Source organism: Orycteropus afer, unplaced genomic scaffold (genome assembly GCF_000298275.1).
Source record: "Orycteropus afer afer isolate SDZICR_OR568_19922 unplaced genomic scaffold, OryAfe1.0 scaffold00168, whole genome shotgun sequence".
Lineage (NCBI taxonomy): Eukaryota > Metazoa > Chordata > Mammalia > Tubulidentata > Orycteropodidae > Orycteropus > Orycteropus afer.
Genome location: NW_006921755.1, coordinates 1,286,117 through 1,301,770, shown reverse-complemented (window position 1 = coordinate 1,301,770; position 15,654 = coordinate 1,286,117). Strand labels below are relative to the sequence as shown.

General features: G+C 38.8%; 1 protein-coding gene and 1 non-coding gene across 2 annotated transcripts in view; one reads left to right on the top strand and one right to left on the bottom strand.

Annotated features, from left to right (window-relative positions):
* The window catches only part of TNIK (TRAF2 and NCK interacting kinase), a 669,757-nt gene that overhangs the window by 257,508 nt on the left and 396,595 nt on the right, over window positions 1-15,654 (bottom strand). Inside the window, exon 3 of the mRNA XM_007946612.2 lies at window positions 12,152-12,208. Within this exon, the coding sequence (XP_007944803.1) occupies window positions 12,152-12,208 (57 nt within the window). The remainder of the gene's footprint in view (window positions 1-12,151; window positions 12,209-15,654) is intronic.
* LOC122150549 lies at window positions 3,430-3,531 on the top strand. Its single transcript, XR_006163722.1, has one exon. It is a non-coding gene; the product is annotated as a U6 spliceosomal RNA (small nuclear RNA).

The window sequence follows — 15,654 nt, the reverse complement described above, 5'->3', positions numbered from 1 at the left end:
TCAACATAGTGCTGCAACCATTCAGCAAGATTTTACCGGCATGTGATATTAATGATATTGTTTGATAATTTCCACATTCTATGGGATTATCTTTCTTTGGAATGGGTACAAATATGGATTTCTTCCAGTCAGTTGGCCAGGTAGCTGTCTTCCAAATCTCTTGGCATAACCAAGTGAGTGCCACCAGGGCAGCATCCATTTGTTGAAACATCTCAATGGGTATTCCATTGATTCCTGGAGCCTTGTTTTTTGCCAGTTCCTTCAGTGCAGCTTCAACTTCTTCCTTCAGTATCATTGGTTCTTGATCATATGCCACCTCCTGAAATGGATGAAGATCGACCAGTTCTTTTTGGTAAAGTGACTCTGTGCATTCCTTCCATCTTCTTTTGATGTTTCCTGTATCATTCAATATTTTGCCCATAGACTCTTTCAATATTGCAACTCAAGGCTTGAATTTTTCCTTCTGTTCTTTCAGGTTGCAAAATGCCAAGTGTGTTCTTCCCTGTTAGTTTTCTAACTCTAGGTCTTTCCACATTTCAATATAATAATTGACTTTGTCTTCTCAGGCTGCTCTTTGAAATCTTCTGTTCAGCTCCTTTATCTTGTCATTTCTTCCATTTGCTTTAGCTACTCTCTGTTCAAGGGCAAGTTTCAGAGTCTCTTCTGGCATCCATTTTGGTCTTTTTTCCTTTCTCATCTATTTAATGACCTTGCTTTCTTCTTGGATGATATTCTTGATGTCATCTCACAATTCCTCTGGTTTTCGGTCACTGGTGTTCAATGCATCAAATCTATTCTTTAGATGGTCTCTAAATTCAGGAGGGATATAATCAAGGCCACATTTTGGCTCTTGTGGACTTGTTTTAATTGTTTTCAACTTCCCCTTGAACTTGCAAATGAGCAGTTGATGGTTTGTTCCACAATCAGCTCCTGGCTTTGTTTTAGCTGAAGATATTGAGCTTCTCTGTCCCCTCTTTCCACAGATATAGTCAATTTGATTCCTGTGTACTCCATCTGGCAAAGTCCATGTGTATAGCCACTATTTATGTTGTTGAAAAAAGGTATCTGCAATGACTAAGTCATTGGTCTTGTAAAATTCTATCATGCGATCTCCAGTGTTATTTCTATCACCAAGGCCATATTTTCCCACCACCAGTGATTCTTCTTTGTTTCCAACTTTTGCATTCCAATTACCAGTGATAATTAATACATCTTGATTGCATGTTTGGTCAATTTCAGACTGCAGAAGTTGGTAAAAATCTTCAATTTCTTTGTCTTTGGTTTTGGTGTTTGGTGCATAAATTTGAATAATAGAAGAATTGACTGGTCTTTCTTGTAGGTGTATGGTTGGTATCCTATCACTGACAACACTGTGCTTCAAATTTGAGGATAGATCTTCAAACATTCTTTGTGATGATGAATGCCACACCATTCCTTTTCAATTTCTCATTCCCAGCACAGTAGATCATATGTCTGTCTCATTCACAATGGTCAATACCAGTCCATTTCAGCTTACCAATGCCTAGTATGTTGATCTTTATGCATTCCATTTCTTTTTTGGCAACTTCCAATTTTCCTAGATTCATACTTCCTACATTCCATGTTCTGATTGTTGATGGATGTTTGCAGCTGTTTCTTAGCATTTTGAATCATATTTGTCTGTCACTTTGTTGTACTGTGGTGGCTGTGTGTTGTTGTGAGGGTGGAGGCTATGCCATCAGTATTTCAAATACCAGCAGGGTCACCCATGGTAGACAGATTTCAGTGGAGCTTCCAGACTCAAACAGACTCAGAAGAAGGAATGTGCCATCCACTTCTCAAAGAATTGGCCAATGAAAACTTTATGAATAGCAGTGAAATACTGTCTGATATGTTACTGGAAAACTTTATGAAAAGCCCTGATACACTGTCTAATATACTACCGGAAGATGAGCCCCTCAGGTCAAAAGGCACTCAAAATACAACTGGGGAAGAGCCACTTCCCTAAAGTAGAGTTAACCTTAATGACGTGGATGGAGTAAAGTTTTAGGGACCTCTATTTGCTGATGTGGCATGACTCAAAACGAGAAGAAATAAAAAGTATTTCATAGATTATCTAAATAAGACCAACTGCCACCTCACATTTATGGACTTACTATGTACAGATTCAAAGCTAGTAAACTCTGTGGGGGTACAAAGATGGATAAAGCCCAACTCCTGCCCCTGTCCTCTGGAGCTTATTAAAGGTGGTACACTTTAGGTTAGAAAGAGAGGCATTTTCAAAAAGGAAACCAAAAAGGGAGCCTCAGATCTTAAGGAGAAAGCCTAAATATTGATGAGGAAATCACACTACAAAATAAGAAGGACCTCAACAACAGAGAAAATACTAAAGCCAAAAGAGAACACACGTGAGGTGGAGAAGATGTGCTCACAGCACAAAGAAGGGAACAGAGCTACAAAGGGAAACCCCACCCTCCACTGCTGATGACTCTGGTTGCAAATCTGGACTTGAACAGTCTGCTCAATGATTCCAAGCACCCCAATCTCTCTGTGTCCCAGTTTCTTTATCTATATGCATCTCAATCTCACTAGTGTCTAAAAGAATTAATTTCAGCTTTGATGAAATGTACTGAGCATTTGATTAGGTAATGCTAATTTAATTAGTATTAATGAAAGGTAACATTAAATTCAAACCTTTATTATGAAAAATACTTTTAAAAATTAGTGAACATAAATGTTCATCTTTTTCAATTTGGGGATACAAACAGTAATCCCCAAGTCTTCCTTTTTTGCTTTAAACAATGTCTCAAACGTGTGCATATAAATATACCAGCCTGCAAATCCAGGACATATACTCAGCAAGTATGTACATGTGAAGAAACCCAGACACGTTCAGCCATCAAAAGGCATAATCTATAGGCAAGATAAAGACAGATGTGGAGGTGTGCATGGAGTGGAGAGCTCAGATTATTCATTGTAAAACTTTAGAGCTTTTTAAAGCTTTCTGAGTTGCACATACTGAGCAACATATAGATCTGAGGACTGGAAATGGCTCCAAAGGTAGAGGACATTATTGACACAAAAACATTATTTTTTATTGTTTCTCTGTTAAAAGTTGTCATCACGTACTTCTGAGGGCGAGGAACTATCAGTCTACTAAAGACATCTACCTCAAAAATGTCAAAGGAAAGTCCAAAAGACGAGTCTAGAAGGGTCTCTGAGGCCGAAAAATCATGAGTGGGGATTCCCAGGCTTAAAGGAACGCACTGAGAGTCAAGTTCCTACAGCTGGCAATGTCCCTCCCCCATACTTTCTCCTGCTTACCAAGGTCCACCCAGCCTTTGGATCTCATGTACTTGCCATTTTCTCACTTACTAACCACTAAATTAGGTCAGTTTTCTTCTCAAATTCTCTGTTAGCTCTCTGTACTCCTCCTTGAATGTCTATGAGGTGCTCACTTGAGCAGCACATAAACTAAAATTGGACAGAAGATGATTAGCATGGCCCCTGTGCAAGGATGACATACAAATTTGTGAAACATTCCATATTTTTGCTCAGAAGGCAGGAAGGGATGGGAAAGAGGGACAAACAGAAATGGTAAACACAGAGAGAAAAATGGAAGAATGCTGTTACATTGTGGGAACTGCAATCAATGCCATGACTCAAAATGTGTACGAATTATTGAATGGAAGACCACTTTGTTCCATAAACTATCACCCAAATCACAATAAAAAATTGAAGAAAAAAAAGTTTATGAGGATTGTGATTAAGTAACTATCAATTGTTAGTTAAATGTCTTTCAGACATGCTGAATTGTAAGATTCCAGAAGACAGTGCATCTGTTTTGTTTATCACTATTATCCCATGCATAGTGCACGCACACATGAATGAATGAAAGAAAGAAATTTTGTGATTTCAGCCTTCAGTTTCCAGAATCTAGCTTCGCTTTTTCTCTTGGACCCTGCTCTGCATTTTCTTTCTTTATTTATTTTAAGACTCTCTTCAGCTAAATCTGTCCTTGGTATAGCAAATCTATCCAGGTATATTCTTGTTCGCTGCCCCCCACCTGATCATCTCACTTGTCCATGCATTTATTTGTAGCCTGTTGTTTGGTGTTAGTGGTAATGAAGTACTGTGCATATACTAGTATTTGCCTCTGTTGTCTATATCTTATGGGCACATTTCAGTGTCCTTCCTTTCCCTAATGTCATCATGCTGGTCACAGGCTCTTTTTATACTGTCCCTTCCCTCACTCAAATAAACATGTGACCGCCAACTAGTCTGAAATTTTGCCTCCCCTGCCCTTCCATCCCTGGTAACCAACAAAGTGAGTTTCCTTCACTTGCCTTTTTACAATGGGCTCACACAATATTTGTCCTTCTGTGACTGACTTATTTCACTCAGCATAATGTCCCCCAAATTCATCCATGTTGTGAGATGATTCATGTATTCTTCATTATTCTTTAATGTTGCCTAGTAGTAGCATAGTACCTAAGGCACTTGACTGCTAACCAGAAGGCTGTTGGTTCAAACCCACCAGCTACTCCTTGGAAGGAAGGTTAGGCAATCTACTTCCATAGTGATACTGCCTCGGAAACCGAGGGAGGGGGGTCGCTATGAGTCAGGTCCTACTCGACAGCATATAACAACAACACAACAACAGTATTCCATTGTGTGAATATATAGTCTGGTTATCCACTCATCTCTTGATGGGCATTTAGGGTGTTTCCATGTTTTTGTTATAATGAATGTGCTACAATGAACATGGGTGTGCATAGGTTTCTTTGTGTCCTGCTCTGCATTTTAACAGCTGTATACTGTTTTAGGGTAAGATAGAAAATGCTATAATTAAGGTAGTGAACAGAACTGAGTTCAAACCATACATACTATTAACTAATGCATATATGACACACAGTATATAGCCTAGGTGACCATCCAAATATACAACTACATAATTTCAATGAACATTTCAAAATCCTATTTTCAAAATTACTAATTATGATCATCAGCAATTTTTTACATGATCAATATTCCTGTTTCTCTGTGTTCACTCTCTTCTCCATCTGTTTCTGCTCCCAAGAGCAAAGAAAATAGAAAACTGTTGAATCATATTTCTCAGGTCAGTCTATTTTACTTGAAAATATGCTGTAGATGTATGACTGGCCACCAACCACTCATATGACATTAATTTCTTTTGAAAAGTCTTGACACTTTCAAGAGGTATTACAATGTGTGTGGAAATTACCATGCTTTTTCCTAAATGGGGTAGTTAAGTATTGATGGGCTGATTTTTATGCATTTTGGGAAGAGTATTCATATATAAAATATATATTGTGGCACAGTGGTTAAAGGATCCAGCTGCTAATGTAAAGGTCAGTGGTTCAATCCTACCAGCTACTCTTCAGGAGAAAAATAAGGCAGTCCTCTTCCATAAAGATTTACCAGTGTTGGAAACTCTATAGGGCAGCTCTATTCTGCACTATAACGTCACTGTGAGTCAGAATCCACTCAATGGCAGTGAGTTTTGGTATCACTATATAATATGGGAGCTGGTACACTACCTTTCACTGAAACTAGCAGTAGTAATCATATCTGCTACATTTTCTGGATATGTTGTTGTTGTTATTTGCTGTTGAGTCGGCCCCGACTCATAGTGACCCCTCCTTGGGTTTCCGAGGCAGTATCACTATGGAAGTAGGATTGCCCAACCTTCCTTCCGAGGAGTGGCTGGTGGGTTTGAACCGCCAGCCTTCAGTTTAGCAGTCAAGTGCCTTAGGCACTATGCTACCAGAGCTCCATTTTCTGGATATAGTACTCTAATATTTGACATATATTTCATCCTCATTACAACATTTCTGAACCAGGAACAAAATCCAGATCTGTGGGACTTCAGCCCCATGCTGTGCCATGACACTAACTGTCCCTCTTTGGAAGGGAGAAACCAAGTGTGCTTAGAGCACTGTGTCCCTCAGCTGTTCCCAACAACCAAAGACAGAATGATTTTTTGGGAGGAGAAGGGTCTAATTTAATCCACTGAGCCCTTTAACTATGGACAAAGCACTCAACCATAAGCTTACTGGGAGAAGGTACCTCCTTGCTCTTCTATCAGAGATGGGGACTGGTCAAAAAGCTTCATCTATGGAATTCAGTAAGTCAGAAATAGGAACTCAGTCAAGTGGGCTTAAAATGGATCCTTCCAGCAGGCAAATCCCACCATGTTCTGTCATGTTCAACTTCAAAATGTTGTCAAATAATGCAATGGAAAAAAAAAAAATACTATGTTAAATGCTACATGTCCCTCTAAATTAACTGAAGACCTATAACATGGTGGCTAAGATAATGAATTTAAAAGACTGAGTTAAACTGCTCAGATAGAAATATTCCCTCCATCAGTTAATAGCCATGTTACACTGAGCAAGATAAGTAACTTTACTGTACCTGATTTTCTCATTTCTAAAATGGGGCTAATGATGGTATTATTTTGTAAGCTGTTGAGGGGATGGAATGAATTAATATATGCAAAGTATTTGAAAGTGTTCTGGTACATAATAAGCATTCTACCAATGTTAAACTAACAAACAACAAACCAAAGCTGTTGCTGCCAAGTTGATTCTAACTCAAGGCCATCGTACGTATGTCAGAGTAGAACTGCCCTCCACAGGGTTTTAAATGGCTGATTTTTTTTTGTTTTTTTAAATTTGTTGTGATTTGGGTGAAGATTTACAGAGCAAATTCACTTTCCATGCTTTGTCTCATGTCATTGACCACAGTTTACCACAAGGCTTAAATGGCTGATTTTTCAAAAGCAGATCACCAAATATTTCTTCAGGGGAGCCTGTGGGTAGACTGGAACCACCAACCTTTTGGTAGCAGCAAGTCTATTAATTATGTGTGTTACCCACATCATTATTATCAAATGAAATACTTCTAAAAACATAAAAAGAGAAGTACTTTACTAAGGACCAAATCAGTTTTAATAACATATCCATTCTAATGACATGACACGGTATGTTTTTGCCTACACAGTATCTTTTCCACTCTTTTCTGTAAGAGTTCTCAGGTTTTTCTTTGGGCAATCAACCTTCCCAACTCTCAGTCCCTGTGGTAGGTGCCAATGCCAGGCACCCAAACCAGACATGACCAAAGAGAAACAGGCTTGGGACAGGGATACGGCCCGAGTGAGTCCACTCATATTCAGGTTGGCACTTCTGCTGGGAATAACAGTAATGAAGCAATTAAAGCCTGAGCCTGGAACTCCTGGGGGCATCCTCCCAGATGGTGGAAGGAAAGCAAAAGTCAGGGAAGGAGAGAGAGAGAGAAAATTTCTAATTACATTACTACCGTTGAGATATTTTGTGAGCATTTTTTTTTTTAATTTAAAAAACAGTTAAACTTAAAAAAAATCATAGTCTCTTCACACTTGGTGGTTAAAAAGCAGTAAATATATAACCCTATAAAAGTGATCCTCCAACTTTGGGGTATTAAGAGCCATGGAAGAACATGTATTTCTCATGAATGCTCCAGGGGTGCTAGTGCTAGTAGTCTACTTTGAGAAACATTGCCTTAGAAGGTCCACTTTCTTTTAGATGTTCTAGGCAAATCTAGATTCACACATTCAGCTGGGAAGGAATCCCCAGAGAGAGATTAAATAGGAAAATTCTCACATAGATTTCAGGAACTAAATAAAGTTCAAAGACAAGTCTAAGTTTCAACACAAATTTCGAGACAAATGTTACCAAATGTAGAAGTGTCTCAGCTATAGCACCAGAAGGGTGGAAACGTAATATCCAGTGGCTGTTTTTATTCTACATTAAGAACAAAAAGAGTAGTACAGAATAAAATATATATATATATTTAAAAAAAATGATTTCAAGTTTATGGCTTCATCAATTTCATTACAATAAACTATAGTAACTTTGCAGTAGGTCATAGCACACAATTAACAAAGACGACCTTTGAGAATTCATCTCAGTTTTTAACAGAGCAGCTATAATGAGCTCAATTATTATAACTGGTAAGACGCTTTTGGAGAATTCTATAATACACAAAAGACAACGTGGAAAAATGAAATAGATTGTTTTCTAAAGGCACCACATGAGTTTCACAAAGGAAATCTTATGTTAACTGAGATGTGTAAGTGGATGATACAAAAGTCATTTGATGCTGTATCAGATACCATGGGGAACAAAAAAAAAACATTTCCTCGTGTATGTTCATGTTTGTCATTTTTTAAAAGTCTGTGATTAAATAATGGTCAATGCTCTGTCTTAATCAGGAAAACCATACAGCCCTTCCTAACAAGGGTTCTCCAGGAGAATTAAGCCTCAGCGGCAGAAGGCATTCATTGTATGTAATGAATTAACTCTCCCATGCCTCTAGAATAGTGTTAGAGCTGTGCCTTCCTTGGAATAGATCAGAAAATAGTCATGAAATCATTTTCTATAGGGCTTAGTTTTCTAAAAGAATTCCATTTTGAAACGTCAATAGATTATTTTTACTGAAAACATATATTCTTCAATTAATAGCTGCAGAACTTTATTGATTCCAAGCAAGCTGGTCTAGAGTGGTTTAACGTCTCACAAAAAGAACCAGAAACCAGAAGAGTAATATTCAATGCCCTCAGGTCATACTTTGTGCACCAATTTTACGCACACTTGATGCACTGGCATAAATGATGTCAGTGGAACTTAACTGTAGTTCCACAGAACCACACAATAGAACTTGATCTACAGTGTGAATGTATTGGACTCCATCCACAACCATTAGTTGTTGAACTGCTGAGAGCATTTCATTATGTGGAAATCTATTAAGTCCAAGGAAAATACAGTATCATGACTTCAACAGAGTTGCAAAACAAATTCTGATTTGTCTACAATTGGGGATTTGTAAAAGGTTTACCCATTTATAATGGGTTTCTTCTATGTGGAAACTGATGGTATACGTCATCCTAAATTTTGTTAGACTCTGCTAATTGACCACTGAAAATCCATGTTTACTTTCTTTTTGACTGTTAGAACTGGATGTTTAATTAGGTACATTAGGAGCTCTGGTAGCATAGTGGCTAAAGCACTTGACTGCTAACCAGAAGGCTGGCGGTTCAAACCCACCAGCCACTCCTCGGAAAGAAGGTTGGGCAATCCTACTTCCGGAGTGATACTGCCTCGGAAACCCAAGGAGGGGTCGCTATGAGTCGGGGCCGACTCGATGGCACATAACAACAACACAACAACATTGGCAATATAAAAGACATTTTATAGCTTCTCTTGTATCAAGATATACCCAATGAGAATAGCAGTAAGTAGAAAAATATTGTATATTGTAGAAAGGCTCTAGTTGCAAGGGGCTGTTCTGTGCTTTTATGAATTTATTTGATTTTACTGGTGGTGTAGTGCCTAAGGCATTTGACTGCTAACCAGAAGGCTGGTGGTTCAAACCCACCAGCCACGCCTTGGAAAGAAGACTAGGCAATCTGCTTGTGTAGAGATACCACCTTGGAAACCCAAGAAGGGGTCACTAAGAGTTGGGATCGACTCGATGGCAGTGAGTTTAGTTTTTTTGTTTGTTTATAGAATGTGATTTATGGAAATAAGATAGCCATTGTCAACTATGAAGTGACCTTAAGTGTGGAAGCCATGCATTAGAATGGTGGATCAGAAAGAGAAATATCCCTGTACTTCACCACATAGCTAACATACATCCCTGGGCTTCTACCTCTAGATTCCTTTAATATGAGATAACAAGCAACTTCTATCATGTTTATCAACCAATCAACCTTTCCAAACTTGTGCCACTGAAGTTCAAAACCTTATCAAGACTCCAAGACTCCTTATTATAAAACACATTATCAAAAACAAAAAAAACTAAAAGTACCAGTTGCTATAGTCAATTCTGACTCTCAGTGACCCCATGTGTACAGAGTAGAACTGTTCTCCATTGAGTTTTCAAGGCTGTGACCTTTCGGGAAGAGATAGCTAGGTCTTTCTTCTGAGCTGCCTCTGGATAGTTCAAACTGCCAATCTTCTGGTTAGGAGTCAAACATGTAACTGTGCCACCTAAGGCCTCCCCTAGCATGCTTCTTGTGGTTGTTGTTGTTAGTTGTTATTGAGGTGATTCTGACTCTTGGCAACCCAACACATGTAGAGTAGAACTGCCTCATATAGTTTTCAAAGCTCTGACCTTTTGGAAGCAGATCACTAAGCTTGTCTTCTAAGGAGCCTCTGAGCAGGTTGAAACTGCCTATTACTCAGCTAGCAGTTGAGCACTTAATTATTTGCACCACCCAGGGACTCTGTTAATGCTTAACTCTGGGTTATTTTGGGTTTGATACTCTGGTAGCATAGTGGCTAAGAAAACTGCCTGCTAACCAGACGGCTGGCGGTTCAAACCCACCAGCCACTCCTCGGAAGGAAGGTTGGGCAATCCTACTTCCGTAGTGATACTGCCTCGGAAACCCAAGGAGGGGTCGCTATAAGTCGGGTTTGACTTGACGGCACATAACAACAACAACATTCTATGAAGGGGGAGCTCTGGTAGCATACTGCCTAAGGCACTTGACTTCTAACCAGGAGTCTGGTGGTTCAAACCCACCACCCAGTCCTTGGAAGGAAGATGGGGCAATCTACTTCCGTAGTGATACTGCCTCGGAAACCCAAGGAGGGGTCGCTATGAGTCAGATCTGACTCAACGGCACTTAACAACAACATTCTATGAAGGAGGCGCTCTGGTAGCATAGTGCCTAAGGCACTTGACTGCTAACCAGAAGGCTGGTGGTTCAAACCCACCAGCCTCTACTTGGGAGGAAGGTTGGACAATCTACTTCCATTGTGATACCACCTTGGAAACCCAAGGAGGGGTCACTATGAATCAGGTCTGACTCAATGGCAAATAACAACAACATTCTATGAAGGAGGAACCTAAATCTAATTAATATAATTTACATGTACTTTCTTATCAAGTAATTGCCCAATAAATTAATATACTAACTGGGGTTAAACATTTGAACTGGTATGCAATCTCTGAAATTTGAATTATGTATTTAGGATAAAGGGAAAGAAGTACTTTATTCAAGGGGAAGTACGACTTTATCCAAGTAGCAATATACATATGGGAACAGAAATTTTGGTTTAAAGACTAATTCAGGTAAGGTTGTGGGTGGGAGAGCAATAATAAGTAAGGAAAAGGAAGTCAATACAGTATGTGATATAAATGAAAATTACTGAAATTAGCATTATGACAGGTTACCATATCACATCTACTTATCACAGGTAACAACCTGGGACATAAAGGGTATAGACATACAGACATACTAAGTGTGTTTTTCATTTGTATACTGGTTCTTGATATCTCTGTGGGACCCATTCATTCAATGTCTATTTACATTGCATAGTCCATTTCTGGGTCTAATTGAAGACTTTGGTCTTTTAGCTTTCATGTACAGCAGACAGATACTTTAGAGAAATCCCCAGGACAATAGAAAATTATTAACAAGGCTTTGATGTCCAGTGATTCCTCTCTGCTCTATACTCTTGAAAAATGCATTAAAATATTAACTAGACTTAGCAAAATGAATAGAAAACATTAATTTGAATATAAAATAAAGGCTATTCCTTCAGTTTCTTTTGATCATCCAGGCAGAAATTCTGTTTTAGTGTTGCTCTACTGTAATAAGAATTTGTGGTTATTGTGATGATTTGGTCAGTAATATTTTATTTTGGAAAATACTTAGGTTAAATATCCCACTAGGATTTTAGAGCTATTCAAGCTCTTGTCTAATGCAGTGTTAGATGGACCTTTGGGGAAACTGTTAAGACTCATCTTTTCTGTGTAATCTCAGCATTATTCTGTTAATACCCTGAAATACTTGTTTTGTCTTCATATGCAAATATCTATGGTTGTGTTTATGTAAATTATCAGCAAACATTATTTACTCTAACTGCATAAGGCAGTGTGGAGGTGTCTAATTCATTAGGGTGATTTATCCATTGTCTTCTCTTGTCAGCCTTGGGACACTCTTACTTCTGTATGTTATGCATGGGTCAAGAAAGATCTTAGATGTTTAGAAAGATTCTTTTTCTGAAAAATGATTTTTTCCAGTAAATGTATGCTTTACCTATCACTATCTTCTCTATTACAAATATATAGTTATTGAGAGAGCAAGATAAAGATACTTTACCCCTGTGACATCCATAACCTTAATGGCTGCAAGCTGGCCTGTTTTAACATGACGACCCTGTGAAGAAAAAAAAGAAAAAAAAAATTTAGTTCTGATGGACAATACTAGCACTCAGTTCCAACACAATAGCATAATCGTCTAGGTCCATGTTATAGTAATGCCAACGAGAGACAAACACACACACACACACAATTTAAATGGTTTGAAGACTCCCTTCCTCCTCTCATTCTTTCTGTTTCTGTCTGTTCCTCTCTTTTCTCCCTACCTCACCCCTTTCCTTCTGCTTTGACTTCTTTTGCAGTAGAATATTTTCTCCAAATATAACTGTAAGTGAAATCCCTGGATCAAGCAGGGTCTTGACCACCTGAGCATACTTATCTGTGTCTCCCAACTCTACCTCTTTCCCTGTGGCAGCCCCACACCACTTCTGCCAAACACTGCACTTGATTTTTAACTCTGAAGAGGCAAGGAATCTGCTTCGAGTGAATAGTTCATTACAAGGATAGCTCAAGACCCAGTTCCTTCCATCAGCACCCTGGCGGCTGAGCAGATCTAGCCCATAGCACTGGCCCAAGGCCAGAGAGGAGACTGGAGACAGACAATCCAAACTACATTTCAAACGCAAGGCAATGGGCAGCTCTTGGTTCAAAATAAATAAATGAAATATCTGCTACTTTTTTAACTTAAGACACATGGTATATACATGTATTTTTTTTTTAATAACCACTGTGATGTCACTGACAGTAATACTGGAAAAAAAAATAATCTATTTTTCCTCCATTTTAAATTTCACTCCAAGCTGAAATAACATTTCTCAGTGGGTCTGACAGATGACTGAATTATGTACCTTGGTGATGGCAGTCTGGGCTTAAATGAGATCCAGGATGTGGAACAATTAACAGTCTCAGCTCAGTCCCAGGCAAAGCGCTCTGGAACAGGAACACTGCTGAGCTGTCAAGCTTTGATCAGGGAAGAACCACTAAGGAGCCTGCCCTTTACATTTTGAGAGAATGTCAAACCAAATTAGGATTCAGATTACAGCAGACTTTGAGGAATGGCAAGAAGTCAGCTGACCTAAAGATCACTTGAAACCTAAGGCACTGCCATTGATAAAACAGTGTTTAAAGGGACAACTTCTTAAAAATCACAAATAAATGGAATAGGATGAGCCCCTGAGGTGCCTAATCCAATCTCCTTCTTTTAGAGATGAGGCCAAAATTTCATAACTAATTAGAGCCTTTCTCTTCTACCCCACTTCTGCCACTAGCTCTTAAATTAGAAAGTCTTTTTTTGTTTTAACTTTATTTTGTGATTTGGGGTGGAAGTTTACAGAGCAAGTAAGTTTTCCATTTAACAGTTCATACACATTTTGTTTTGTGACATTGATTACAATCAATAATGTAACAGCACTCATTCCACTTCCTCCCTGTGTTGACCATTCCCATTCATCCTTTTTTCCTATCCCTTCCTGCCTTCTGAGCTTTGTCCCTAAACAAATGCTGCTCTTTTGATCTCATCTGGTTGACTGTTCTAAGGAGTGCATACCTCCCTGGTGCTGCTGTTGACGTTATAGACCTATCTTTTGTTTGGTTGAAAGTTTAGCCATTGGAGTAAGTTCAATTCTAGGCATGAAAGGTGACCAAGGTAAATTAGAAATTCTTATAATTAAAATACAAAAAGAATTTTTCAAGCAGACCTTTGTTTCATATTTTACTCAACTTCAGTTTAACATTGGACTAATCATCATTTTTCCATATAGAATCTCATTTTCTAAATGACTTGTTTGTATTGGGAGGCAGAGTGATGAGAGTGGGACTAAGGACAGGAGCTTTTTTGAATGAAGATTTAATATTACTTTCAATTTTAATTTATTTCTGTTTATAAGAGAAATTAAAAATACAAATATAGACACCATCTAAATTGGAGTCCTTAAATTTCAGTTAAGGACTAAAAATTAAATTCTACAGGGTAGAAAAAAAATTCTAAAAGGAAGCAGAAAAGTTAAAAAAAAAACCTTATTTCTCTACAAAAATTAGAGAAAATATCTTGTTACATTGCATTTGCTGAGTCATTTCTTAATAAATGAGTGAACTAAGATTTTTTTCTACTAAAAAAATCAACAATAATAAAAGATGAGCTAAACAGACTAAATTTAGAAAAACAAAACTGGTATCCCAGTAGGACCCAAAGCCTAATATCAGATGTCCTAAAGTCTGACAAGCTCATCCACAAGAAAGGAGGAAGAAGGATATTTAAAAGGGAAAGCTCAGGGTTTGGGATTATTCAGTGCTGGTGGGCCTGGCTTGGCCTGGACCTCAGATACACTTACAAACTTGCTCTGCTCCCCTTCTTAAAACTGGGCAATGTCATCTCACTTTTGTGATAAAGAACTATGCTGATTTTTATCCCATACAAAATGATTCAACATCAAGATGAAATCCAAATCAATCAAGCCTTGCCGTATTTTACCCCTTCTTTTACCAGCTCCCTTAAAATGACTGCAAGAAGAAACAATAATTTTATCTGAAATAGCCATGCAAGCCTTAGCTCCAATATTGCTGTTATTTTCTAAGGAACAGCAAGATGGCTTTAGATCAGCTAGCCTGAGGCTAGCCTGGGAGTGAGAGAGTACTTTTATTTCTAGGTCACCAAAATAAATTTGTATCCAGCCTGAGCACAGAAGCAAACCAGGACTGTTAAAATGCAGACAACCTACGTACCACCATCCCATGCCCACGGTCCACAAAGGAATCTCACACACAGGCAGAGTGGCTCATTCTGCTCCATGTTTCAGTGTAGATGAGATCTTGCCTTTACTGAAGAAGCCTTCCCAAATTCCCCACAAGTGAGTGCCCCACCTTAGACTTTCCAGTCCAGCTGACACAAACCCCACTGATCACAACTGTTTGAGTTCTCTAGTCTGCTATAACAGACATACCACAATAACATCGCTTTAACAAACAGATTTATTCTCTTACAGTTTTGGAGGATAGAAGTCCAAGTTCAAAGTACAGCCCCAGTGGCTAGGTGAAGGCCCCTCAACCTTGGGCTTCAGCTCTGCCCCTTGCTCCCAGCCCCCTAGAGCTGGAGGCATCTCTTCACTCAGGCAGCTGCTGGCTGCTGAGGCTGACAAACCCAAGGTTAGCAAGTAAACTGTCACAGTTTCAAGATTATCATGCAACACAGCAGGCCACCAGTTCAAGTCCAGAAATAGTCCCAAGATCGGCAGGAAACATAGCAGGCTGCTAAATGAAGACTTGCCTACATGCAGGGTCCAAATGTGCCAGGAATCTCAGAGACCTTTCTCAAAGCATCTTCTTACATATTGGAAGCAGACCACATCCTTAATGCAGCGATTAGCTGCTCACAGTAGATTCCACTATGGAGTTGATTACCAGTCTCATCACGGGGAATTAACCATATATCCAGCTACCCAGCCACTCAAAAACAGGCCCAGCCAAGTTGACACACAACCTTAATTACCACAACAGCCAATGCTATAA